The sequence below is a fragment of the Drosophila suzukii genome, chromosome 2R (genome assembly GCF_043229965.1).
Source record: "Drosophila suzukii chromosome 2R, CBGP_Dsuzu_IsoJpt1.0, whole genome shotgun sequence".
Classification (NCBI taxonomy): domain Eukaryota; kingdom Metazoa; phylum Arthropoda; class Insecta; order Diptera; family Drosophilidae; genus Drosophila; species Drosophila suzukii.
In genome coordinates this window covers 14718451-14739649 of record NC_092081.1, presented here as the reverse complement: position 1 = coordinate 14739649, position 21199 = coordinate 14718451, and the positions used below count along the sequence as shown (strand labels likewise).

General features: G+C 42.6%; 9 protein-coding genes across 9 annotated transcripts; 4 read left to right on the top strand and 5 right to left on the bottom strand.

Annotated features, from left to right (window-relative positions):
- Nucleotide 1: 1 nt before the first annotated feature.
- Nucleotides 2-1581, bottom strand: LOC108008510 (lipase 3). The gene is made up of 2 exons (XM_017072377.4): nucleotides 1424-1581; nucleotides 2-1359 (listed from the first exon to the last, which is right to left on the bottom strand). Exons 1-2 carry the CDS (start codon nucleotides 1514-1516, stop codon nucleotides 256-258), a joined length of 1197 nt encoding a protein of 398 aa, XP_016927866.3. The 5' UTR covers nucleotides 1517-1581; the 3' UTR covers nucleotides 2-255.
- Nucleotides 1582-2230: 649 nt separating this feature from the next.
- Nucleotides 2231-3592, top strand: LOC108010290 (protein-L-histidine N-pros-methyltransferase). The gene is made up of 3 exons (XM_017075160.4): nucleotides 2231-2438; nucleotides 2494-2778; nucleotides 2830-3592. The coding sequence occupies exons 1-3, from the start codon at nucleotides 2346-2348 to the stop codon at nucleotides 3367-3369; spliced, it is 918 nt and encodes a 305-aa protein (XP_016930649.2). The 5' UTR covers nucleotides 2231-2345; the 3' UTR covers nucleotides 3370-3592.
- LOC108010289 (uncharacterized) lies at nucleotides 3485-5762 on the bottom strand. The gene is made up of 2 exons (XM_017075159.4): nucleotides 5612-5762; nucleotides 3485-5546 (listed from the first exon to the last, which is right to left on the bottom strand). Exon 2 carries the CDS (start codon nucleotides 5526-5528, stop codon nucleotides 4113-4115), a length of 1416 nt encoding a protein of 471 aa, XP_016930648.3. The 5' UTR covers nucleotides 5529-5546; nucleotides 5612-5762; the 3' UTR covers nucleotides 3485-4112.
- A 191-nt stretch (nucleotides 5763-5953) lies between these two features.
- Upf3 (UPF3 regulator of nonsense mediated mRNA decay) lies at nucleotides 5954-7757 on the top strand. The gene is made up of 3 exons (XM_017074913.4): nucleotides 5954-6137; nucleotides 6197-7351; nucleotides 7408-7757. Exons 1-3 carry the CDS (start codon nucleotides 6045-6047, stop codon nucleotides 7651-7653), a joined length of 1494 nt encoding a protein of 497 aa, XP_016930402.2. The 5' UTR covers nucleotides 5954-6044; the 3' UTR covers nucleotides 7654-7757.
- On the bottom strand, nucleotides 7651-10364 carry DNAlig1 (DNA ligase 1). Its single transcript, XM_017074912.4, has 7 exons — nucleotides 10270-10364; nucleotides 10148-10210; nucleotides 9795-10085; nucleotides 9108-9740; nucleotides 8430-9055; nucleotides 8131-8376; nucleotides 7651-8076 (listed from the first exon to the last, which is right to left on the bottom strand). The coding sequence occupies exons 1-7, from the start codon at nucleotides 10284-10286 to the stop codon at nucleotides 7709-7711; spliced, it is 2244 nt and encodes a 747-aa protein (XP_016930401.3). The 5' UTR covers nucleotides 10287-10364; the 3' UTR covers nucleotides 7651-7708.
- Nucleotides 10365-10602: 238 nt separating this feature from the next.
- On the top strand, nucleotides 10603-11808 carry DCP1 (decapping protein 1). The gene has a single exon (XM_017075067.4). The coding sequence runs from the start codon at nucleotides 10698-10700 to the stop codon at nucleotides 11781-11783; it is 1086 nt and encodes a 361-aa protein (XP_016930556.2). The 5' UTR covers nucleotides 10603-10697; the 3' UTR covers nucleotides 11784-11808.
- A 167-nt stretch (nucleotides 11809-11975) lies between these two features.
- Nucleotides 11976-13885, bottom strand: LOC108010225 (uncharacterized). The gene is made up of 4 exons (XM_017075068.4): nucleotides 13725-13885; nucleotides 12765-12955; nucleotides 12433-12710; nucleotides 11976-12372 (listed from the first exon to the last, which is right to left on the bottom strand). The coding sequence occupies exons 1-4, from the start codon at nucleotides 13771-13773 to the stop codon at nucleotides 12108-12110; spliced, it is 783 nt and encodes a 260-aa protein (XP_016930557.2). The 5' UTR covers nucleotides 13774-13885; the 3' UTR covers nucleotides 11976-12107.
- A 1284-nt stretch (nucleotides 13886-15169) lies between these two features.
- Nucleotides 15170-16041, bottom strand: LOC108008127 (uncharacterized). The gene is made up of 3 exons (XM_017071917.4): nucleotides 15907-16041; nucleotides 15574-15851; nucleotides 15170-15516 (listed from the first exon to the last, which is right to left on the bottom strand). The coding sequence occupies exons 1-3, from the start codon at nucleotides 16039-16041 to the stop codon at nucleotides 15339-15341; spliced, it is 591 nt and encodes a 196-aa protein (XP_016927406.4). The 3' UTR covers nucleotides 15170-15338.
- A 1655-nt stretch (nucleotides 16042-17696) lies between these two features.
- On the top strand, nucleotides 17697-19431 carry PHDP (Putative homeodomain protein). Its single transcript, XM_017072659.4, has 3 exons — nucleotides 17697-18317; nucleotides 18433-18626; nucleotides 19126-19431. The coding sequence occupies exons 1-3, from the start codon at nucleotides 18044-18046 to the stop codon at nucleotides 19309-19311; spliced, it is 654 nt and encodes a 217-aa protein (XP_016928148.3). The 5' UTR covers nucleotides 17697-18043; the 3' UTR covers nucleotides 19312-19431.
- The last annotated feature ends 1768 nt before the right edge of the window (nucleotides 19432-21199 follow it).

Below are 21199 nucleotides of genomic sequence, written 5' to 3'. Positions count from 1 at the left end.
CTTTGATAATTTTTTACTATATTTGTTTTAAAAATAAACTTATAAATAACCATGCCAATTCAAGTATAAAGCAAAATGGTGAATTGGCTAAAAGTCTTTTTGCGTATCTTAGTCACGGTGAAGTGTCACCAGTTCAATTTGAAATTATGGCCACTTGTAAATTATCGGCTCATAAGCTACCTGAGCCCCCGATTAAGTAGTGACCAGTGGTACTTTTCCTATCACATTGGTATGTCGCTTTATTTGCAGCGCACATTATGCATTATTTATGTCATTGATGACCCGGTCATAAAGAATTTCCTTCACATTGAGTCCCCACAGAAAGTCGATGTGGTTCCACTTTTCCTCCGGCAGGCGGTATGCACTTCGCAGCGCACTAGGGTTCATGACGTACCGTAGGCGATCCACGTCGATCAGGCTGGCAAAGTAGTCGTTGTCACTGTAATACAAGTAAGTGGGCACATTGATGCCTGCCACATCGTACTCTGGTGGGGTCTTGCTGCTGTATTCCTTCTTATTGCGTGTCGATCCGTAGTCGAACTGCCGGAAGTAGCCGGAATTGTACTCCTGCAGGTAGTGGAAGATCTGATTGACCGAACAGCCCGCCGGAGTTGTGGCCATAATTTCCGGCATCATGGTTTCGTTAATGTGCGGCGAGTTCCAGCCGCCCAGAAGGAACAGGGTGTTGGTGCACATGAACTGGAAAATGGCCTCGTCTTTGCAGATAAGGGCTCCGAACAGGTTCATTAGCTGCGTATTGGGTAAGAACTCGGCGCTGCCGAAGAGCTCCACGAAGGCGTTGGGCTGGCCCAGCAGAGGACCTCCAACCGTGGCCAAAGGACTCTCCATGTGCTCCATCCAGGCCACAGGGGCCAGCAAATGGGCCGACCTTATGCGGCTCGCGAAGCGCGGGATCATCGAGTTCATAACAAAGAAGGAGGTGGTACCTTGAGAGTGACCGACATACGTCAATTGATCTACTCCAGTGCGGTAAAGGACGTTGTCGATCATGGCGGGCAGATCGTAGATTCCAATGTCGTGCCACTCGAAGTTCCAGAAGGGTTGCAGCAGCGGGGATTTGGTGGCGTGCTTCTTGGAGTAGGTATTGCCCCTGGCATTACCCATCCAAACATCGTATCCCTCTTCCGATAACAGATAAGCCAGTCCACTGTGGGGACCACCGAGGACCCAATCCGATGAGGAGCATAGCAGTCCGTGCATGAGGAAGACGACAGGACGTGGGCCATCGTAACCGGTATTTTTGGAGTACGGAATACGATGCATGGTCAGGATGTATCCATCCGAGGTTTGAACCTCGTGCTCCTCGAGCTCATAGCCGTGTCCTTTCGCGATGGTAACCTTGAAAAATGTTAAAATATTTTAGTACAGACATTCCCGGTTTCGAAGGATCCCAAAAACTTACAGTGGTCACCGAACTGGCTCGCCCCGCATCAGCGGGCAGGGCAACAACCAGGCCCAGACTCAATAAAGCCGCAATTAATTTAAGCAACCACATTTTTATTCCACAGGTGCAGGTGCTTTGACCACTGTCTTGGCCGCCCCAGCCTTTTATATGCCCCCCAGGAACTTGATAAGGTTTCCTAGATTTGGCTAGCTAATTTATGGCTATTTATTTTTGCCACAAGTTCGTATTATTCGCCAAGACTGATAGGTCGTGTGGGAATTACGCTCCCGGTTGATTTAACTGGTTAGTGGTTAACGGCGATAAGGCTTTCTTCCTATCATTCCCTAATCTTGATGGCTAATGATTACATACAATTGGCATGAGTTTAGGAGCAATTAGTGTTTCCTGTTTGTATTCAAGGTGTTCCATTGAACTGGAAAACATTCAACTTTGAGTCACGTGCTAGCAATAACCTTAACCTTTATTATCGGTGTTAAAGAAGTTCAAGAAACTGATGGAAAATTAGTCTACAGAATTTATTTAATTGGCATTATTGCGCAGTTAAACATATTTAAGCAAAAAGTAAAATATTTTATTCGAATGTTTTGCAGCTGTTACTTAAACTATCTCCTTATTATTTAAATTCAAATGTATAGCACATCGATAAATTACAAAAAGGATAAACAGGTCGAATTTTCCCGCAATTTTTAAGTCTGAATATTGCTGATCTGGCAACGCCGCGCTGGAAATACCCACTTTTCCTGCCCGACTCATCAACTTTTCATGTTCAGCTGTTAGACAACGCTTTCCAGCCCTGGGAAATACCGTGAAAAATACCAAACACCAGTTCTTCAAACACGAAAACCCATGGCACAATTAAGCTAAATACACAAACTTAGAAAATGTAAATAAAAGATAATTATATTAGGATTTTGTAAAAATGGCTACTTATCGTCCCCGCGGCACTTTGGCCAGAGTGATCCATGCCAAATTCCACAACGACAACTCCCTGGAGGACATAGACACCCGAAAGGTAATTCTCTAGGCGAGATGTGCTGCAGATTCACATGCATATGGTTCCATTTTAGTGGTACTGCTTGAACCATGAACTGCCACCGAGATTCCAGGCCAAGTTCGTGCCCCTGGAGCCGGACGCCACCACGGTGAGCTGGCTGGAGCGCACCAAAGCCCTGTCGGCGAACATCTGGACCCACTTGTGGCACGCCCTGGCCAGGTCTATTCTCCAGTTCTTCATGACCCAGACGGACATCAACGGATTCCTGAAGCGCGGCTCCATGTTCATCCTGTCCGAGGAGCAGTTCCGCAAGTTACTGGTGGCAGGGGGTTTTCAACCTGCCAGTGGAGACGAACCTGTAGGAAATGAATCCCTTAAAGCGTGTCATTACTAACCCGTCCCATCTTAGGTTACGTTACTGGACATCGGAGCCGGCGATGGCGAGATCTCGCTGCGAGTGGCAAACACTGTTTCTGAGCTAAGTGGCAGTGCTGGGCTCCGGGTTTTCGCCACCGAAGCCAGTTGGACCATGCGCGATAGGCTGAAGAAGCTTAACTTCAACGTAATCACCGAGATTGGAGGCCTGCAAAACCTGGAGTTAATTCTGTGTCTAAACGTGCTGGACCGATGCTTCGATTCCTTCAAGTTGCTCGAGGACATTCACTTGGCTCTGGCTCCCAATGGCCGAGCCGTCGTGGCTTTAGTACTTCCCTATATGCACTACGTGGAGACGAACACCTCGCATTTACCCCTGCGTCCGCTGCTGGAGAACAACGGGCGACAGGCGTCGTTCGAGGAGGAGGCTGGCCGGTTCATGGAGCTGCTGGAAAGCTGCGGCTTCCGCGTGGAGTCGTGGACCAAGGCGCCGTACTTGTGCGAGGGCGATCTTCACCAGTCATTCTATTGGTTAATCGACCTAATCGTCGTAATTTCCAAGAAGACATTCTAGAACAAAGCTTCCAAATCTTGAAACCACTTCTTAAATGATTGTAACCGTTTTCCTCCTAGACTTAAGTGGCTGCATTGATAAACTGAGCATTTATACTTATTACAAATGTAGGCTATAAATTAGGTAAACAATTTATTCTTAAACAATTACCAAAAATGTAAATGGATAAAAATGGTTAAATTAAAGGGCGAAAGTTCTAAGCCGCGTTCGATCGAAATAATAATACTGTCAACTTGCTTTCGATTTTCATAGTCTTGTGTAGTTTGAAATTAATTCATTAACTCTGGTTAAAGTAATGAGGTTGTTTAAATAATACGACAAAAACTTTCTTAGTATCGTGAGTCGACATTTTTGTAGTCTTGTTTAGTTTGAAATTAAATCCTTTTACTTTTTAAGTAACGTATAGTTTGAACTACTAGTAGTACTAGTATATGACGAGAACTTTCATAATATAGGTATTCGATATTCGTATAGTCTTGTGTGGCTTGAAATTGTTTAATTTTGATACTTGTCAATGTAACGATGTATTTTAAATTATGCGAAGAGTACTTTCTTAATATCAGTAGTCGAGATTCTTATAGTCTAGTGTAGTTTGAAATTAGGTTATTTTGATACTTGTCAATGTAACGAGGTAGCTTTAATTATAAGACGAGAACTTTCTTAATATCGATAGTCGATAAAGTCTTAGGTTGTTTTAAATACTTTGAACCTATCTTACTATATATAGTCTTTGGTAGCTTTTTTTAGTGTTTGATACTTGTAAGAACAACCTCTAGGTAGTTATTACCATAAACAATCCTTTCCAGATCCAATGGATCAGGATTGTGCAGTGGTAATATTTCACGATAGGGATTGTCCGTTATGTTGTAGGCTCTCTTGACGTCTATATTATTTTCCCTGGCAATCTCATTGATGGCAGTGAAATCGGACATTGCCTTGAGACGTGAGATCGACGTATAGCAAATGGGAACACCAAAAGTTCGAATAATACTGAGAAGACAATCCTGCCAGTCAAAGTCCGGTGGATCATTTTTTTGTACAAGATTGACTAGATCCTGGGTTATATTCCCGGTGCCGATGAAATCCGGTTGTAGTATAAGGATCAATGTAGGATCCACATTGCAAACGCATGAAAATTGTGAGAATGATAAAGGATAAAAGTGTTTCAGGACGGTCCTTTCGTTGAAGGCTAATCCTATTTCTCCCATTTGCCCAAGTGTTTTTCCCATGAAGTGCAACTCCAAGTGGTGAATGTTGGGGAACTGCAGGAACAAGAAGTTCAGGTGCATGTCCTGGAAGTATATCAAGGTCTCCTGGGTGGCGCCCACTATGTACACGATGACAGCTTTATCCGGATCATTGACCCAAGAAATCTGCGTCAGGGCCAAGCAAAGGCTGGCGATGCCGCTGAAGGAGGAGCAGGTGGCAAACAGCTGGTACGATTCCAGATCGGTCCATGGTGTATTGCTGACCTGTATGCTGGTGGCATTGCGAAAAGCATCAATTAAATGGCTCTCCTTTATGGGGCAGCTTTGGAAGAAGTGCTGGATATTGACTAGAACGTCCAACTGGCGGAAGGGAGTGGCGATCAGAGCCAGAGTTTGGCAATCCTTTGAAGAGTGATAGTCGCTGACTAGTTGGCGGTGCTCCGCAGAGCAGAAGGCCACCCCGGCACATCCATCGCAGTCTACTAGGGCTTCGGTGCTGAAGCAGACATCGCAAACGGCGGGATCCCCTATTAGTTGATGCTCCCGCGGAGTGAGGGGTCTGCCCAGCTTGACCCACAGGATCAGCTTTAGCTGGGAAATGACGAACTGCAGCTTTGTGCGATTGGATATCTTGCCGTGCAGCAACAGCGGGTGATCGATCTTCCTGACCTTCTGCAGATCCCTCAGCACCTGGCAGAGGGGTTGGTGCTCCGGACGATCTTGAATGAGATGGGATACGCTGCAGTACCGCTGCATATTGCATCCCCTGCAAATAACTTTGGCCCCCACATGGGATTTCTCCAGAGCATTCTGGAGGTTTTGAAGGTTCTTTTCCAATTCATTTGCGTTTTTGGTACAACATTGTATAACTTCCTTCCAAATCCTGCCCTCATTGGAGACGCAAACATAGCACTTTAGAAAGGAGCCCGATGGTGGGCTTATCGACATCATTTTTCAATGAGTAAATTTCTAAAAACAAATATTTTTAATTATTAAAATACAATTTAATAGATGTTATCATCTTTAATAGTTACTTGTTGATATCCTTATTGAAGACTTTAGTGAACGACCTTTTATTTCATTTTATTGGGTCATTAAGAGGACCCTCTACGACGAATTTCTTAAAAGTTAGCAGGTACAAAAGTAAATAGCGGAATGGTTAAAAAGCGCTCGCCTAAAATGATCACAGTGAACTAGTTCACTGGTTCATAATTCTCAAAAGATGTATTTTTTAAACTAGTTGTTAAGGCAAAAACCAAGTTCGCTGAAACTAAATAAAATTATATCTCTTCATAAATTTACCATTTTTAACTTTTAAAATAGCGCAATGGTTCCATTAAAAAACTTTTTAGCCTTACTAGTTCCGAACCGAAAGTGCCATCTCTATCGGCTCCACAACATGTTTGCATTTGTTCGAATTTTGGGTTTGTTTTGATTCTGATCTGATAGAAATAAAAGAATTCGAAAATGGCTGAAGCAATGGCCGAGGAAAAGCCAAAGGATAGGCCGAGGGCCAACCGGCGCAAGGACAAGAAGGACAAGACCAGCCAGGTCGTAAAGGTAATGCCTAGATCCTCCGATTATTCCAAGTCACCACTGAATTTCCGCACCGAATCCAGATTGTGATGCGGCATTTGCCGCCCACGATGACAGAAACGGACTTCCTGGACCAGGTGGGTCCCTTGCCGGAGAACGACTCCTACTACTACTGCCAGGCGGACTGGTCCCTAGGCCAGGAGGCCACCTGTCGCGCCTACATCGACATGTCCATGAAGGACATTTCCGATGTGCTCCAGTTCCGGGACCGATTCGACGGCTACGTCTTCGTGGACAACAAGGGCGTCGAGTACATGGCCATCGTGGAGTACGCGCCCTTCCAGTGCTTCCTCAAGAACAAGTCCCGGAACGACGACAGCAAGGTGAACACCATCGAGAGCGAGTCCCACTACCAGGAGTTCATCCAGCGGCTGGCCGATGAGCGTGAGGAGGCGAGTCGCATGGGGGAGGTCAAGATCGACTTCAGCTTTGACCGACGAGCGGACGAGAAGGTCAAGTCCACACCCCTGCTGCAGTACCTGGCCAACAAGAAGGAGAAACGCCGAGAGGAGGCACGCAAGCGGAACGAGGAGAAGCGCAAGCAGCGCGAGGAGCAGAAGCTGGTCCGCCTGGCGGAGCAGTCAGACGTCAGCAAGACCAAGGAGGCCGGAGGCGGTGGAGGCGACTGCAAGAAGCCTGCCGGCAACAATGCCAAAAATGATGGCAAGGATCCTCCGCCTGCCGCAGCCCAAGGCAACGACGCTGCGAAGACCTCGCGCTCTAAGCGACGAACAGAGCGCGATCAGCGGCGACGGGAGGAGCACGAACTGCGAAAGCTGGCCAAGCGGGATAAGAAAAAGGAAGAAGTTCCGATTAAACAAGAGAAGGTCGGCAAACCGTCCGGCGGCAAGCAGAACAGAAACTCGAAACCGATGGACCCTGCAAGGCCAGACAAGGACATCGTTATTCTTAAAAAGGAAAACAAACCTGAGGTAAACGATTTTGATGAAATGCCAAGTACTTCAAGAGCAGCGGCAGAGCTCAGGGAAAAAGCTAGGACTGAAAAAAACGAAATCCCAGAAGCTGTAAAGACATTCATACAGGCCGCCGGCGGTCATAGGAATAAGGAAGCTAGCCGGGGACCACAGGAGGCAGCTACCTTCCGGGACACAGCTGCCGAGGAGGCCATCAAGGCTGCTCAATTCCGAGCTTCGGAGGAGCGGCGCATCCGCAACAAGGTAAGTTTCACAGAATCCAGTTAAATGTGCCTTACAAGTCCCTTTTTCCAATGAAGGATCGCCCCTCGATTGCCATTTACCAACCTAAAGCACGCGTCCGCATAGGATCAGATGATATGCCCCAAGGAACGGGCGGCAGAGATGGTTCGGATGGAGAGGCTTCCATTGTCGAAGAGAAGACGGTTAAGAAAAACAAACGATCGAACCGTCGCAACAAATCAAAGCCCAAGGAGGTTAAGGAGAGTCAACTCGAGGATCGGCGTGTTTCGAAGTCCTCGGAGAGCAGCAACAGTGTCAAATAGCGATAACGAATTTTATTGTTAAATAAATGTTGTACACATGGTTCCAGCAGGACGGTCAATAGAAGTCGTCCTCCATTTCCATCTGTGTACACGATTTTTGATTATTCTTAACCTGGTCCTGCGACTGGTACATGTGGGCCACCTGATTGGCGTCCGTTGCGTTCTCGCTGTTCTTGTCGTCGCGAATACGAATGAACCGGGGGAATCTCAAGGAAATGCCACGCTCGCCGTCCACGATGCCTATGGCTGCCCGATGGATCGGGCTGAGAGACAGATCGGCGCATTTGACCTCCCACACCTGAACCGGCTCAAACCAGTGATCAGGCTCCAGACTGGGATCGTATCTGTAGTAGGACTTGGCGGAGCTGGTCACGTGTTTGCCCAAGAACTCGGAGTGCGTCTGCAGATCCTCATCGGTGAAGCCTGGAATGTAGAAGAAGTTTAGTGCCTGCACTTCAATTGAAAATGCAATCGTACCTGTTCCAATTTTGCATATACTCTGGTACTCCTCGTTTTCGGTATCATAGCAGGCGAGCAAGAATCCTCCATACGTTCCAGTTCTTCGGCCCTTACCTTTGTAGCCGCCTATCACCACCAGATCCAGTGAGTCGCCTACATTGGATATGTAATCCTTCTTCAGTTTTAGCCAGTTCCGGGATCTCTTGGCAATCTCATACGTGGCCTCCTCGTCCAGAGTCTTTACCATTAGACCCTCGCAATTTCCTGGAGTATGTAACCTTGAGTAAACAGTTTTCAAGTGGGTAAGTAGGGCAAACCTTTAATAGATTCCTCCAGGAATTGCTGCACTTCGTCTATGTCATTGGTGTCCAGAGCAGTGGCAAACTTCCACTCGCCCTCGACTTCCTGGAAGTGCTCCAGCAGGAGTTTGCGACGTTCCGACAAGTTCTTGGTCACCAATGCAGTGCCATTGATGTAAAGGAGATCGAATATGTAGACGCAGACTTGGACCTTGATTTCTTCGATGTCAACGTTTTTTCGTTTACGCGTGCTAAGCACCTGGAATGGAAGAATCTGCTTTCGCTCGACATCCCAGGCCACAATTTCGCTGTCTAAGATATAGGATTTCACTTCGCCCTTGAGTAGGCCACTGCTCCTGGCAATCAAATCCGGATATTTGGCCGTGTTGTTCTCAGAGTTGCGCGAGAATATACTGATCTCCCCCTTTTCGTTGCGGTGGATCTGGGCACGCTCTCCATCGTACTTCCACTCGCAGGTGATTTGCATCCCGCCGAATCTTTCAAACACCTCGTGGACGCCCTTGGTGGGCTGGGCGAGCATGGGCCTCAGGGGCATGCCGGGATGCATGGGGCAGCGTTCCTGCAGCTCCTTAATATCATACTTTAGAATGGCTGGAATGATAATGTCGTAGTTTGGACATTGGCTAAAAGAACTTGGTTAATATGTGCTTTATAATACGCAAAGTTAGCTCCCACCTGTATGCAGTCTTCAGAAGCAAAGTGGTCTCTACTATTTCATCTTTATAAACGTCTGGGACCTTGCTGGCCTTGCAGTCGTCAATGTGATTCTTTTTGACCAGGCCAATGGCCAGAGCTGTGAGCAGACTCTGCTCGGCAATGCCGATTCGCAACTTGCCAATCAAAGAGCGGATGAAAAAGCGAGCCTCCGACGATCGACAGGCCACAAACATATTGTACACCAGATCCATTTTGGACTGGCCGGATATCTTGGCTATTTCGCGCAGCTTCCTGAACACATCCCTGACATTCAGAGGGGCAGGCTGGAACATCATGCGCTGGGAGACGCGCGACTGCTCGGCCACAATGCCCAGATCTCCGATCAAGTGCGTCTGCGATTTAATATGAGCCAAGTTTCGACCAGTGGCCTTGCAGATGGCCTTCATCAAAGTGGTTTCGGCCACACCCAGCTCCAATCCCTCGTAGGCGGGAGCCAGTTGGTTGATGCTGAGGTACACACTGGGCACCAGATCCTCTGGGCTTACCAACATCACAGAGCTGAAAAAATTGCTCAGCGTGTCGATCATTTTGAGGCGGCCCTTGGTCTCCTCGATTACTTGGAAGGTGCGAGCCAATGCCAAATAGGGAGTGCTGGAAATAATAACATAGTGTCAATTGGACATTAGATTAGTGTACTTTACTTACACCTTTTTGTCCTTCCAGTAGGCATTTTTGAGAGGATGATACGAATCGGCAGAGGGATCGTAGTTTTCCATATCCTCCTTACTAGCGGAAGTTGAGTTAAGACCAATAGTAGTGACCTTCTTATCGGTTGATTTGTCCTCGCTATCTTTTGTTTCCCTTTTAACATCCTTTATTGGACTGTCCTTTTCCCCGGAATCCACAGACATAGGTTCAACCTTTGCCTTAACTCCCGGGGAGGCACTCTCACTCTTTATGATGGGTTCATCTGGAAGTTCAGTCTTCGCCTCAATTCTGTAATTAATTAAGGAAATATATATAGAAATTAGCAATCAAAAAAATTTTGCACAGCTTACTTGGGAACTTTTTTGGGCGGCGAGGGGCTGTCGGTGGCATCGGATTTCTTCTTAAAAAAGGAGCTGAAAAAAAACAATGTAAGATTCTGGACCTATAAGCACTACTGTTTTCGTATATTTACGTTATAGACTTTTGCATTTTACTAGTAGAAGCGTTTCCAAACAAATATAATTTGCAATGCTATATTATTAGAGTTCCCGCCAGTTTTTAGAGATGGGTCAATACACTTGCAGTATTATCGATAACTTGATAGGTTTTTATTTTTGCGAAACACCGACGAGACCTTAGTTTCGATAGTATATTCTTGTGTGCGTTGCAGTGGATCCTTTGCAATTTTTAAACTTATTTTCCTTATAAATATTATTAAACTCAAACCATCAAATGCTACCATCGATGTTTTTGCAGCTCTAATCGATACCTATCTGCCAGTGTGACCACAGCAGGGCGTTATAAAAATCCAATTTTTTTGTCAGAAGAGCAGTGGGATTGTTGAATTCACAAATAATTGCAATTCGCAATATCACGGAGGTAAAATACGCTACAAATACAATGGCCGACGAAAGCATCACGCGAATGAACCTCTCGGCCATCAAGAAGATCGACCCGTACGCCAAGGAGATCGTGGACTCGTCCTCGCACGTCGCCTTCTACACCTTCAACTCGGCGCAGAACGAGTGGGAAAAGACGGACGTCGAGGGAGCCTTCTTCATATACCACCGCAACGCGGAGCCCTTCCACAGCATCTTCATCAACAACCGACTGAACACCACGTCCTTCGTGGAGCCGATCACCGGCAGCCTGGAGCTGCAGTCGCAGCCACCGTTCCTGCTCTACCGCAACGAGCGCTCCCGCATCCGGGGCTTCTGGTTCTACAACAGCGAGGAGTGCGACCGCATCAGCGGCCTGGTGAACGGTCTACTCAAGTCCAAGGACCACGGAACCAATGGCCAGGTCCAGCGCCATGCCCCCGCGCCCCAGGACAACAACCAGCCGGCTAGCATATTTAACATGCTGAGTAAGGCACAAAAGGACTACAAGGCCCAGGTAAGCGGCGGCCAGCCGAAGACGCCATCGACGGAGAACGTCACGGCAGGCAATGTGCTGAAGTTCTTTGAGTCGGCCAAGCAGGCCACAGCAGAGTCACTGTTTCATCGCGTCCAGCCGCTCTCCGTGGACCAGCTGGAGAAACAGCAACGGGCAGTCACACCTGGCGAGGATCTGCTGCCCTCTGCGGGCAGGGACAACCACGATAGCCGCTTGTCGCCCTTCCAGAAGGCCCAACAGCTAAACACTCAGCTCCTCAGTGAGCTAAAGATCGGCAAGAGCTTCGCTCCGGCACAATCTCCGACCGGTGCCCCGTCTTCGTCGGCTTTGATGGCCAACGACGATGCCGGCAAGTGCTTGCGAAGATTGCTGGCTGGAGACAAGCCCGGCCCGGCCCTAATGCCGCCTACCATGTTCGATGCGCCCAATAATGGCAACCCGGAGCCCCAGCAGCCCCTCAACACGACGCAATTCGTCCAAGCCTTCACGTACCTTATCCAGAACGATAAGGAGTTCGCCAACAAGCTGCACAAAGCCTATCTCAACGGCTATTCCAATCTGCTGCTGGATTCCAGCCCCACATATCAATAAACAGAAATATTCAACATTTCCGAAATTCAGCCCATTTTTTCTTTAGTTTGCATTGGAGTTCAAGTTCATACCCATTTCATTTACCAAATGTTATAGCTACAAAACCAACATGGGAGGTTGTAGATTTAAAATCTAGAAGCCCCAAATGATGGCACCCATTTTCAAAGCAACTTTTAGAGTTAACTAACGTAGTTGGTTTTGCGAAGTAGTCGTATTTATTTACAAAATGGATAACTACGCCGAAGGGGCATAAAAAAGATAGTTGAATGGCAAACAGAATTCAATAAAAATAATTTTAGTAACAATAAATAACAACGTTTTTATTTAGATTAACACCTTCAGCTTGGAGAGGAAGTAGTACAGAAAACAAAACAGCCACAGGTTGAAATCGACGTGGCTAATTCCCGCCGATGCGGATGTGGCCACAGTGGTCAAGTTCTTATCGTATCCATCGAATGAAACCACGCACTGATAGGCGTCGGGATCATCATCACTGTCATACGTCGCCACAATGGCACTGCCATCGAAGTATCCATCCTCGTCCTCATACAGATTGGGCTCCCTCTTAACGACATCTTGGTCATTTGAACTGCAGATAATAACATGGGTAAATACATATGATTTAACCGATTGGTAGGAACATCCTTACATGATCGTGATAGTCGGCTTGGGATAGACATTCGTCACGGTGCAATTCAGCTGGGTTTCGTTGTGTATAGTCTTGTGGGACAGTTCCAACGTGTAGTTTCGTATATCTATAACCTGAACCCTCTGGAGAATAGTGTACGAATTTGAACTGGTCTGAACCACACACTTGTAATTTCCAGTTGTGTTGATCGAGGGGTTTATAAGTGCCAAAGAGCTGTATTGCTTATTTGGCTCTGTGGAACTCTCATAGGTTATGTCTATTTCGTTACTAAACTTGGGCTATAATAAACACAATTATTATTCAAAATTCTATATATATTATAAATCACTCACGATAGCAGATGGGGGACTCCCAAAAATCCACTGATATAAGGAATCATTATTTCTGTACCATTTGACGATGACAAACGTTGAATTTCCCTCGACTTCATAATCACAGTCCAAAATGGTTGGCTCCATCTCGTCATTTTGAAGAACAATAATTTTATCCTCTGCCCTTTTTTTTACAGGATGGCATAGCGCATCTAAAGAAAAACAATATTACTTTTTCCAAACTAAAAAGCTTTTTGAAAAACAAGGTCGCAAAATTACAGAATACTCAGAATTGTTTGGAATATAATATAGGCAAATCCAAAACACATTTGCCACCGCTTGTACACAAAATATATAGCTGTATATCTGTATTAATTTGGCGAAAAAGCTTATATTTACGAAAAGCAAAAACGCGAGTGAACAGATGCCTATATTGTTTAAAAATAGAAACTAATAACAAACAAAGCAAGACAATTTTAACATTTTTCATTTGGTAGTTTGTCATGTGTGCCAAAATCCGTCGAGTTCTTTTTTATAAAGTAAGTTTCGCTGGACAGGTTCAGTTTTACACATTGATTTTAAAAATATAAAATGCTTTGGAATGTTTTTGGTAAAATTTTTTTTTGAATGGTGTATATGCATACTTTTTTGCCAAAAACCACTTCATATTTTTTTCCTGCATGTAATAAATTCATTAAACATCCTTTTTAGCTTTATTAATCCAAAAGCAAAAGGATATTCGAATCTCATAGTAGCCAGTTGTTTATATTCCGTTGTAGTGCACATGTTAACTGAAAACAGTGTTTAGCTATACGATCGTATTTATAGATATCCGATTTGTCATTATTTTTCTCAAGGTTTGTACGACGGACATTCGCTGTATTCGCTTTATTTTTCCCGATGAAATGATTTCATTTCTTAATTTAAAAATAGTTTGCCAATGCTTAATATTCGTTACACCGGCACAGGATTGAGTTGTACCTTTCGGAAATAATCCAATTGCAAGAATGACAATGAGTAGGGGATTCATAACTGTCTATTTACACTTCCTCATATATATCACTGCGCAAGATCAGACTTTCACAACCGATCCTAACTCAATCGTCCGCTCTGCATGGTATAACTATAGCAACTGAATGGCTTTAGCCACGGGAGAACCGAGAGCAGTTGCCCAAAACCACCCAGCGTAACCATACATATTCGAATTTAGCCGAGATAATGCCGGCACTTCCTCTCTGGCACACGATCTTCGGAACGTAGCGTTGTAGCCCGTGCCACTTGTACTCTCGGAGAAAAATATTCATATGGACATGTGCTAGTGGGTTCGGGTTTGGGTTCGCCTTTGGGGAGATCGCTGTGCAGCTGGCGCAGTAATAGCCCTGCATGTGTGGGGGTTGGAAAACCTTTCCGCTTCGATACTCTCCGCTGCTCCTAGCTGCCGTTGACTATTTGAAAACCAGTTGGTGGTTCGGCTTGTCTTTAACTTTGGCCCACTCCTACAATTAGGAACAGTCCACTTTCTGACCGTTAAAGGACATGCCATTGCTGACAGGGTGTCGAACAAAGTCCTTAAGGTCCTTCTTGTCTTTTCCTTGCCCCAGAAAAAGTGGAAGGGCTGTAGTAACGTTACGAACCTAAAATATTGTGTCTCCATGGCAATAACGATCATTTACATTCCTTCAATTGTATAGAAATTATGCTGAATAAGGTTTTCTTAGGTACAATGCTAATGATATTAAAATATTTTTTATATTCAAAAACGACATAGGTAGGTTTAAGTAATAATCATAAACTAATCCTTATTGAAATTTGTTGTTGCGTAGGTAAAACCATAAATGTTGTGTGCGCTGTCGTATTTTATTTTTCTTTCAAAGATATGCAATGAGTTTCGTATAGTTTTAGGTTTACCCATTTGTGCTACGTTAAAGGGCGAAAAGAGTATACTAAAGTGTACTTTTATACCCTTTCAGAGCGTATTATGATTTCAGTCAGAAGTTTGCAACGCAGTGAAGGAGACTTTTCCGACCCTATAACTATCACTAGGTATCACTATGACTAGACTAGTCGATCTCACCATGCCCTTCTGTTCGTCCGTCTGTTCGTTTGTACGGAATATAGTCTCTCAACTTTAAAGTTATCGGGCTGAATTTCTCTCAACATTTTGAGAGACTAAGTCGAAAAGAGCCGTATCGGACAATTATGTCTGAAAGTTCCCATAAACAAATATTAAAAAAAAAAGTCATAATTGTTAAAGCTCTGGTGTATTTTGGCAAATTGTCTTCTATTTTTCGTTATATCCTTTTTTCAATAAATAAAAATCGCATACAAATTATTGTAGTATAATGGGAAAATAATAAGAATTATATTAATCTTCTTTGATTTTTACATAATAAACTTAACATTTTTAAAAATAGTACTATCCACCATAAGAACGATTTGCAAAGAGAATACCAACTTCGGATTCCCGAAGTAAGCTTCTATCTCGTTTTATAAAGACTTAGGTACTTGTTCCAACTGGTTGATTACCAAAAGAAAAAAGCCTTCACTCTACCATGCGAATGTGTAAATAGAATCGCGTAATTTAAAACCCTTTTCTTAGTTCTGATTAAATGTTAGAGAATAAACTTTTTGGATTTCTTGCTGAAAGAAAACCTGACACGAATACGATCTAGTTCTGGTCTTATTTACATCCACAACGGCAGTGGCATTGAAAGAACCATCCTCGTTTTCTAGTACGTTAGACTCCTCTTTAATAACGTCCCCATTTTTAGATCTGTAGGTAAGTATACAAATAAAGAACGTGTAACTCGAATAAATGATAATTGCTTACAGAATCCTCAGGATGGGCCGGGGGTACATGTTGCTCAGGACACACTCCAGCTGCGTTCCGTTGGGAATTTTATTGTGAAAGAGGTCTAAGGAATAGTTACTCAGGTCAATAACCTGTAACCTATGGTATCTAAATAATATATTTGACGCGGTCTGAACCTCGCACTTGAATTTTCCAGTCGTTCTTATCGTAGAATTAATAAGGGCCAAGGCGCTGTATTTCTTATTCGGATCCTCAGAACTCACATAGGAAGTGTCAATACTGTTCTTAAAATTAGGCTGCCATAAAAGTAACTTAAAATTGTGTCCAATTCTTTAAGACATTTTGTCTTACGGTGGTAAATGGATGATATCCTTGGATCCATTGGAATACAACTTCGTCATCTTTGAACCATTTTACAACAAGAAACGGGGGATTATCTTCAATACCACAATCGCATTCCAAAATCGTTGGTTTCATCTTATCCATATTTCGACGAAGGTACACAAGCTTAAGGTTAGTCATATCATATTCAGGAATGCTTAGGGCACCTGAATTAAATAAATTAAGTATGAGTTCGATTTTGTACCGAAACCATATGTAATTATTTAATCGCCAAACACATAATTGTTACCTGTCGGAAATAACCCAATTGCAAGAATAACAAGCAATAAAGAGCTCATAACGGTCTATTTCTACTATTCAATATCTGTGTATAATAGCCTAAACAAGTGAATGCGAATATACGCGTCTTTTACTGTCGATGTAGCTATTCCAACTGATTTAAATTTATTTATAGAAAATGAAAATCCCAAAGTCAAGAACAATAAAATGACACATTCCTTATCGGTATTAAGACAATACACGCTTTTATAACTTTTAAAAAATAACATAGTACTGGTGTAGAAGACTAAAAAAAATTTAACGTATATATATACTTATACATAAATGTTTCTTGTTGGTTTCTTAAACAAACTTACCTACATCAAGACAGCAATTTTTCTAAAGGCATGGGCTCTCGTTCCATCTCGTTGATTATGAAAAGAAAAAAGACTTCACTGTACCATGCAAATGTGTGAGTACAATACGAGAAAGCTGATAAGCGCTTTTTTCTGTTGTTTTCAACGGTGTTTGGTAACATAAAAGTATAACTTTCAATTATAAATTGTCTGAACCTAAAGAGCTGACCTCTGAACGTGAGATCAAGAAAAATAATCGCCAAAAAATATGTGTACACTTTCAGCGTCAGTGGTTTTCCCTAAAAATCAAACGAAGGATCCTTTTAATATCAGAAATTGTACCTATTTCAGAATCTTTATCATTTTCCTTTTTTCATATCATCAGTACTTTTTCCATTTACCATTTAATATTTTCCTAAAAGATTTAAATAACATGATTAACACGACCGAAGAAAATCTCTATCGTATACCAGTTCCAACTCAGAATTAGGGTGTAGCAAAATAAACTTCAGCATAAAGTAAATAAAAATTAGTTAGGACTCTGCTTACTCAAATTAACTAATCGAAATAATCCGCAAAGCAAATAATTGTTTCCGAAATTTAGGGTTGCAGCCTGCAAGTGCTTATAAACAATGTTTCAATCAGCTTAATTTTATGAACACGAAAATATAGTAAGGTGTCTCTTATTCATTGTGTTAGGTACAACACCATTTGTTTTATCAAATTGTTTCGTGGCTATAAGAGCGATAGTACACTCCAGGATACTCTTTCCTATTTTTGTTCTTGGTCAGATTAAAGAAAGCTTTTTATTTATTTTTTTAAATTTATTTATAAAGGGTAGCTCTGTTGTTATTATTTTATTAAGGATTTGTAACCCAAATATTTTTAATATGATCCTAGGGATGTTTGTCCTTTTGAGTTAGAGGAGAGAACATTCCAAATTCATTGTTGGCTGATAAGCCAATTTAATCTTCTGAGTGTTGCTTTTTGAGGCCTGTGAAAATTGGTGCACTTAAAAAAAAGTTTTCTGATGACTGCCCAAGGATATAATTAGATATTAATAACAGGACAGGCTTAAAGAGGATTCTGCAGAGACAGAAAGAAATGAGTCAAGAAACTGTGCTATATCACTGAAATATACAAAATTAATAATACTTTTTTGATATATTTTTAAAATTAAATGGGCAAAGGATGGAATGTTTTGCCGCAGTGCTTGACACGCGCCGGAAAGTCCGATTTCCACCCTTATGTCGAGTGGAGCTCGTTAGCACCGCCTCCAAACGCGGAAACGAATGAAATTTTCCGTCCCTTTCTCCCGAGACAAGTGCAGCATCCTTTTTCACCCAACATGAACATCCAACAAACTGTAGTTGATACAATCGTAATCGAAGCTTATTTATTCAAGGGCAGTTAAAAATTGTGTGTTTCCGCGAGACTTTATCTATAACTATGTGTTTTATTACCGGATGACTCATTAACGGACCGTAAAAATTTTCAATCAAGTGCTGTGTGTGTATAAATCGTCTGATGCGATGGAATTTTCATTTATCAACAAGGCGAACTTCGACAAGGATTGTTTATACAACGCGAACTCCGAGTTTTATAATAATAGTGCCAATGGGGGACTGTCCGTGGCCAATCACATGAATCACTATAATCTAATGATTGACTCCAGCTATAAGCTATGTGCGAACGAGACTGCCATCAGGAGTTCTTTAAACCAGGAATCGAGCTTACTATTTTCCAAAATCACCACAGTTTCGGAATTTTATCCCGGAACTCATAACATTGCCTCTTATAACTCGGGTAAAATCTTCACATTAAAAATAAATCCTTTGTTGTCTTTTGTTTAAAAAACAACTGTTACCAATAGTGTATCTTACAACATATTTTTGTATGTCCAATTTTCACCTATCCTTAGATTTCCATTTGAAGTCCTATGGAGACGACGGATTGAGTCTTACCGATAAATCAAAACAGAGACGGATTCGTACCACTTTTACTTCAAACCAACTGAATGAGCTAGAAAAAATCTTTTTAGAGACCCATTATCCAGATATCTATACTAGAGAAGAGATTGCATCAAAACTACATTTGACCGAGGCCCGAGTACAGGTATACAAAAATAAAATAATATATGGTTCATAAATAATTGTCTAGCAAACAAATTTTTGAATAAAGAATAGTTTCTTTCCCGTATGAGCTGGTAAAATAATCCATCTTTTTCTATTGTAAGGATAACCTTACCTTTGTACTTCAAATAATTATATTTAAGTTATTTATTGATTAACTTAAAATACAAGAATTCCCTTCTTTTCATATGTACACGCCTGATATACTTGAGACAAAGTCTAAAGATATCCCTACTTTTGTTGATAAGTCCCTTAAGATAATCTTAAAACTTTTGAGATACACTTTTCGAAATAAAACGGATACACCTGTCTATGGTTTTTGAAAAAATTAAGACCAAATGTGCTTCACGTTTCGAAAATGTTTGAAAACAGAAATTTTTCAAACACTAACATTGGACTTTTTTGTTTAGGATTAATCTGCATCACAAATTTTAAAACCAAAATTCAAACTTCTGTGCGAATTTTCATTCTTTTTCTTTCAGGTTTGGTTCCAAAACAGACGAGCAAAATTTCGTAAGCAGGAGAGACATGCCATTTACATAATGAAAGACAAGTCTATCAAAATGGATAGCCGAAAGAATCCTGTAGCCGGCTCCAAATACTTAGGTCCATCTCTCAAGGGGCCTCAAAATGCCCGTCAAATGAAATGCTTATACGATCAAATATAAAATCCACTAATATCTATGTAAATATTAGTATACATTTTGATGAAAACAATTATTTTGATATTATTTTTACTAACTATTTTGGAGCAAATTTGCGTTAAATAAATAAGATCTGTGTAAAACTATTTCTGCTTTTCTGGTAACCGAAAATGATATCATATGGCTCAACTGGTTTCTGAGGGCTCAGCTGGTCTAATCCCGTGGAAAGGAAAACAATAATCTTAATGGGGGTTGAAAGGACACTGTTTACAGTACCGCATAACACGCCCTTCAAGTGCGAATTGTTATCCTATTATCGGGCTGGAAAGTGGGTTGAATGGGTATTAAAGCGTATAATAAGTCGATTGTTGGTATTCTTCGCCTCGTTACAAATAAACTGAGTTATAGAATTGCAACAGGTAAGATTGTGGGTCTAATACTCTTGAAATTCAATTAACCAAACGATTTTGTCTTTCTTATGTGAATATACCATATCCAAAGATCATAAAATTTATTTCCCCTTCTTATACCCGTTATTCGTGGAACAATAGGGTATTTAAGATTCGTTGAAAATTATGTAACAAGAACAAGGAAGGTTTCCGACCCTAAAAGCCATGTTCGTCTTTCTGTTCGTCCGTATGAACACAGTCATCATCAAGTTTAGAATAAGCATGCAAAAATTTAGAGATTGCGCAGCGCCTGTTGATTTCAGAAAACTGCCACGGCCCCTCTAATGTCCACAAACTTCCAAAAACGCTAAAATATTGACATACCGCACAAACGCGCTTTGCAGCATACATATTTCTATCTCCCTTGCGCTCCCTTTAGAGGAGTAACGGGTACGTGATAGTCGTGAAACTCGACTATAGCCTTCTTTCATGTTTATTTTGTATACTCTGGGGTGACTCAGATACCTCTCGGGCGGAATTTTTAGGAACGTCTAAGAAATTCCCCGTATATTCCACCCGAATAATATAAGATGGTAACCCCGATCACTTCCATCGAGACATTTTCCTGTTGTTGTGATCTTATGATCTATTATTGACCACGATCAGGACAACTATTGTAAGAATTCGATCACTGGTCATGTTATTCTGCTGAACGCTGCCAATATTACTCACATCGACGAAAACCTCGAGCTAACCATAGGAGGGAGCGAGAGGCAAATACGCGGCTAACGCTTTTCGTCGGTTCTGTTTTTCAGCACGGACTCAGATGAGCTAAGGAAATACCAGAAAAAATACCAGATTTAGCGAGTGAATTTCGATGAACGCCGTTAGCCGCAGCCCAAAGAATATGAAATTTAATCTCTGTCGGTGTTCGTGCATAAACGGTGTAGAATTTAAAAATTATAAATGGAAGGAAAACCCCAAAAACACATGCAGGAGGTTAGTGCAGATGAAAAAGGATGCCTAGTCCAAGCTGTTGCCCATTATTGTGGTATTTCACCGACAGGAAGCAATATCACAACAGGGCAAAACCGCAGAATAGTTGAATTTCTGGAGGAGATCCACTAAAGAGTCCCAGTGGGAAGGAACATGACGAGTGGGACTTCGCTCCCTGCGTCGACATCCTGCCGGGCGTGTCTGGTTAAAAGAATTTGGTTACTTTGTACTAATAGAAGTATCTTCTAAGCAGAACCACCAGAACGATCTCCGATGAGCTCTCCACTGGGGAACCACAGGATTTCACCTCCACCAGCTATTTGGCAACTAAAGCAGAGATGCTGGTCGCGCTGGATTCCATAGGGAGGATGAAAAATGGGCGCCCGCTAAGGGACAGCTGGAGGAGCCATTGCCAGGATGTTGGGCGACTTTCTGCGGAATCAGGCGGAACAACTCCGTTCCCAATCCGGCTACCACTTCCTCAAGGTCCAATATGCCTATTGGGACCCGGAGCCTGACTGCAGATG

Excerpts from the sequence above, each read along its gene's own strand:
- LOC108008510 (XM_017072377.4), bottom strand. The coding sequence starts at position 1,516 with ATGTGGTTGCTTAAATTAATTGCGGCTTTATTGAGTCTGGGCCTGGTT. Across the intron at positions 1,360-1,423 it reads GAGCCAGTTCGGTGACCACT|GTTACCATCGCGAAAGGACA; the intron begins GTAAGTTTTTGG and ends ACATTTTTCAAG.
- LOC108010290 (XM_017075160.4), top strand. The coding sequence starts at position 2,346 with ATGGCTACTTATCGTCCCCGCGGCACTTTGGCCAGAGTGATCCATGCC. Across the intron at positions 2,439-2,493 it reads AGGACATAGACACCCGAAAG|TGGTACTGCTTGAACCATGA; the intron begins GTAATTCTCTAG and ends GTTCCATTTTAG. Across the intron at positions 2,779-2,829 it reads CTGCCAGTGGAGACGAACCT|GTTACGTTACTGGACATCGG; the intron begins GTAGGAAATGAA and ends GTCCCATCTTAG.
- LOC108010289 (XM_017075159.4), bottom strand. The coding sequence starts at position 5,528 with ATGATGTCGATAAGCCCACCATCGGGCTCCTTTCTAAAGTGCTATGTT.
- Upf3 (XM_017074913.4), top strand. The coding sequence starts at position 6,045 with ATGGCTGAAGCAATGGCCGAGGAAAAGCCAAAGGATAGGCCGAGGGCC. Across the intron at positions 6,138-6,196 it reads AGACCAGCCAGGTCGTAAAG|ATTGTGATGCGGCATTTGCC; the intron begins GTAATGCCTAGA and ends CACCGAATCCAG. Across the intron at positions 7,352-7,407 it reads AGCGGCGCATCCGCAACAAG|GATCGCCCCTCGATTGCCAT; the intron begins GTAAGTTTCACA and ends TTTCCAATGAAG.
- DNAlig1 (XM_017074912.4), bottom strand. Across the intron at positions 9,741-9,794 it reads TACTGGAAGGACAAAAAGGT|CACTCCCTATTTGGCATTGG; the intron begins GTAAGTAAAGTA and ends TATTATTTCCAG. Across the intron at positions 8,377-8,429 it reads CCTGGAGGAATCTATTAAAG|GAAATTGCGAGGGTCTAATG; the intron begins GTTTGCCCTACT and ends TACATACTCCAG.
- DCP1 (XM_017075067.4), top strand. The coding sequence starts at position 10,698 with ATGGCCGACGAAAGCATCACGCGAATGAACCTCTCGGCCATCAAGAAG.
- LOC108010225 (XM_017075068.4), bottom strand. The coding sequence starts at position 13,773 with ATGAATCCCCTACTCATTGTCATTCTTGCAATTGGATTATTTCCGAAA. Across the intron at positions 12,711-12,764 it reads GGAGTCCCCCATCTGCTATC|CCCAAGTTTAGTAACGAAAT; the intron begins GTGAGTGATTTA and ends TGTTTATTATAG. Across the intron at positions 12,373-12,432 it reads AAGCCGACTATCACGATCAT|TTCAAATGACCAAGATGTCG; the intron begins GTAAGGATGTTC and ends TATTATCTGCAG.
- LOC108008127 (XM_017071917.4), bottom strand. The coding sequence starts at position 16,041 with ATGGATAAGATGAAACCAACGATTTTGGAATGCGATTGTGGTATTGAA. Across the intron at positions 15,852-15,906 it reads GATATCATCCATTTACCACC|CCTAATTTTAAGAACAGTAT; the intron begins GTAAGACAAAAT and ends CTTTTATGGCAG. Across the intron at positions 15,517-15,573 it reads CGGCCCATCCTGAGGATTCT|ATCTAAAAATGGGGACGTTA; the intron begins GTAAGCAATTAT and ends ACTTACCTACAG.
- PHDP (XM_017072659.4), top strand. The coding sequence starts at position 18,044 with ATGGAATTTTCATTTATCAACAAGGCGAACTTCGACAAGGATTGTTTA. Across the intron at positions 18,318-18,432 it reads CATTGCCTCTTATAACTCGG|ATTTCCATTTGAAGTCCTAT; the intron begins GTAAAATCTTCA and ends ACCTATCCTTAG. Across the intron at positions 18,627-19,125 it reads TGACCGAGGCCCGAGTACAG|GTTTGGTTCCAAAACAGACG; the intron begins GTATACAAAAAT and ends TTTTTCTTTCAG.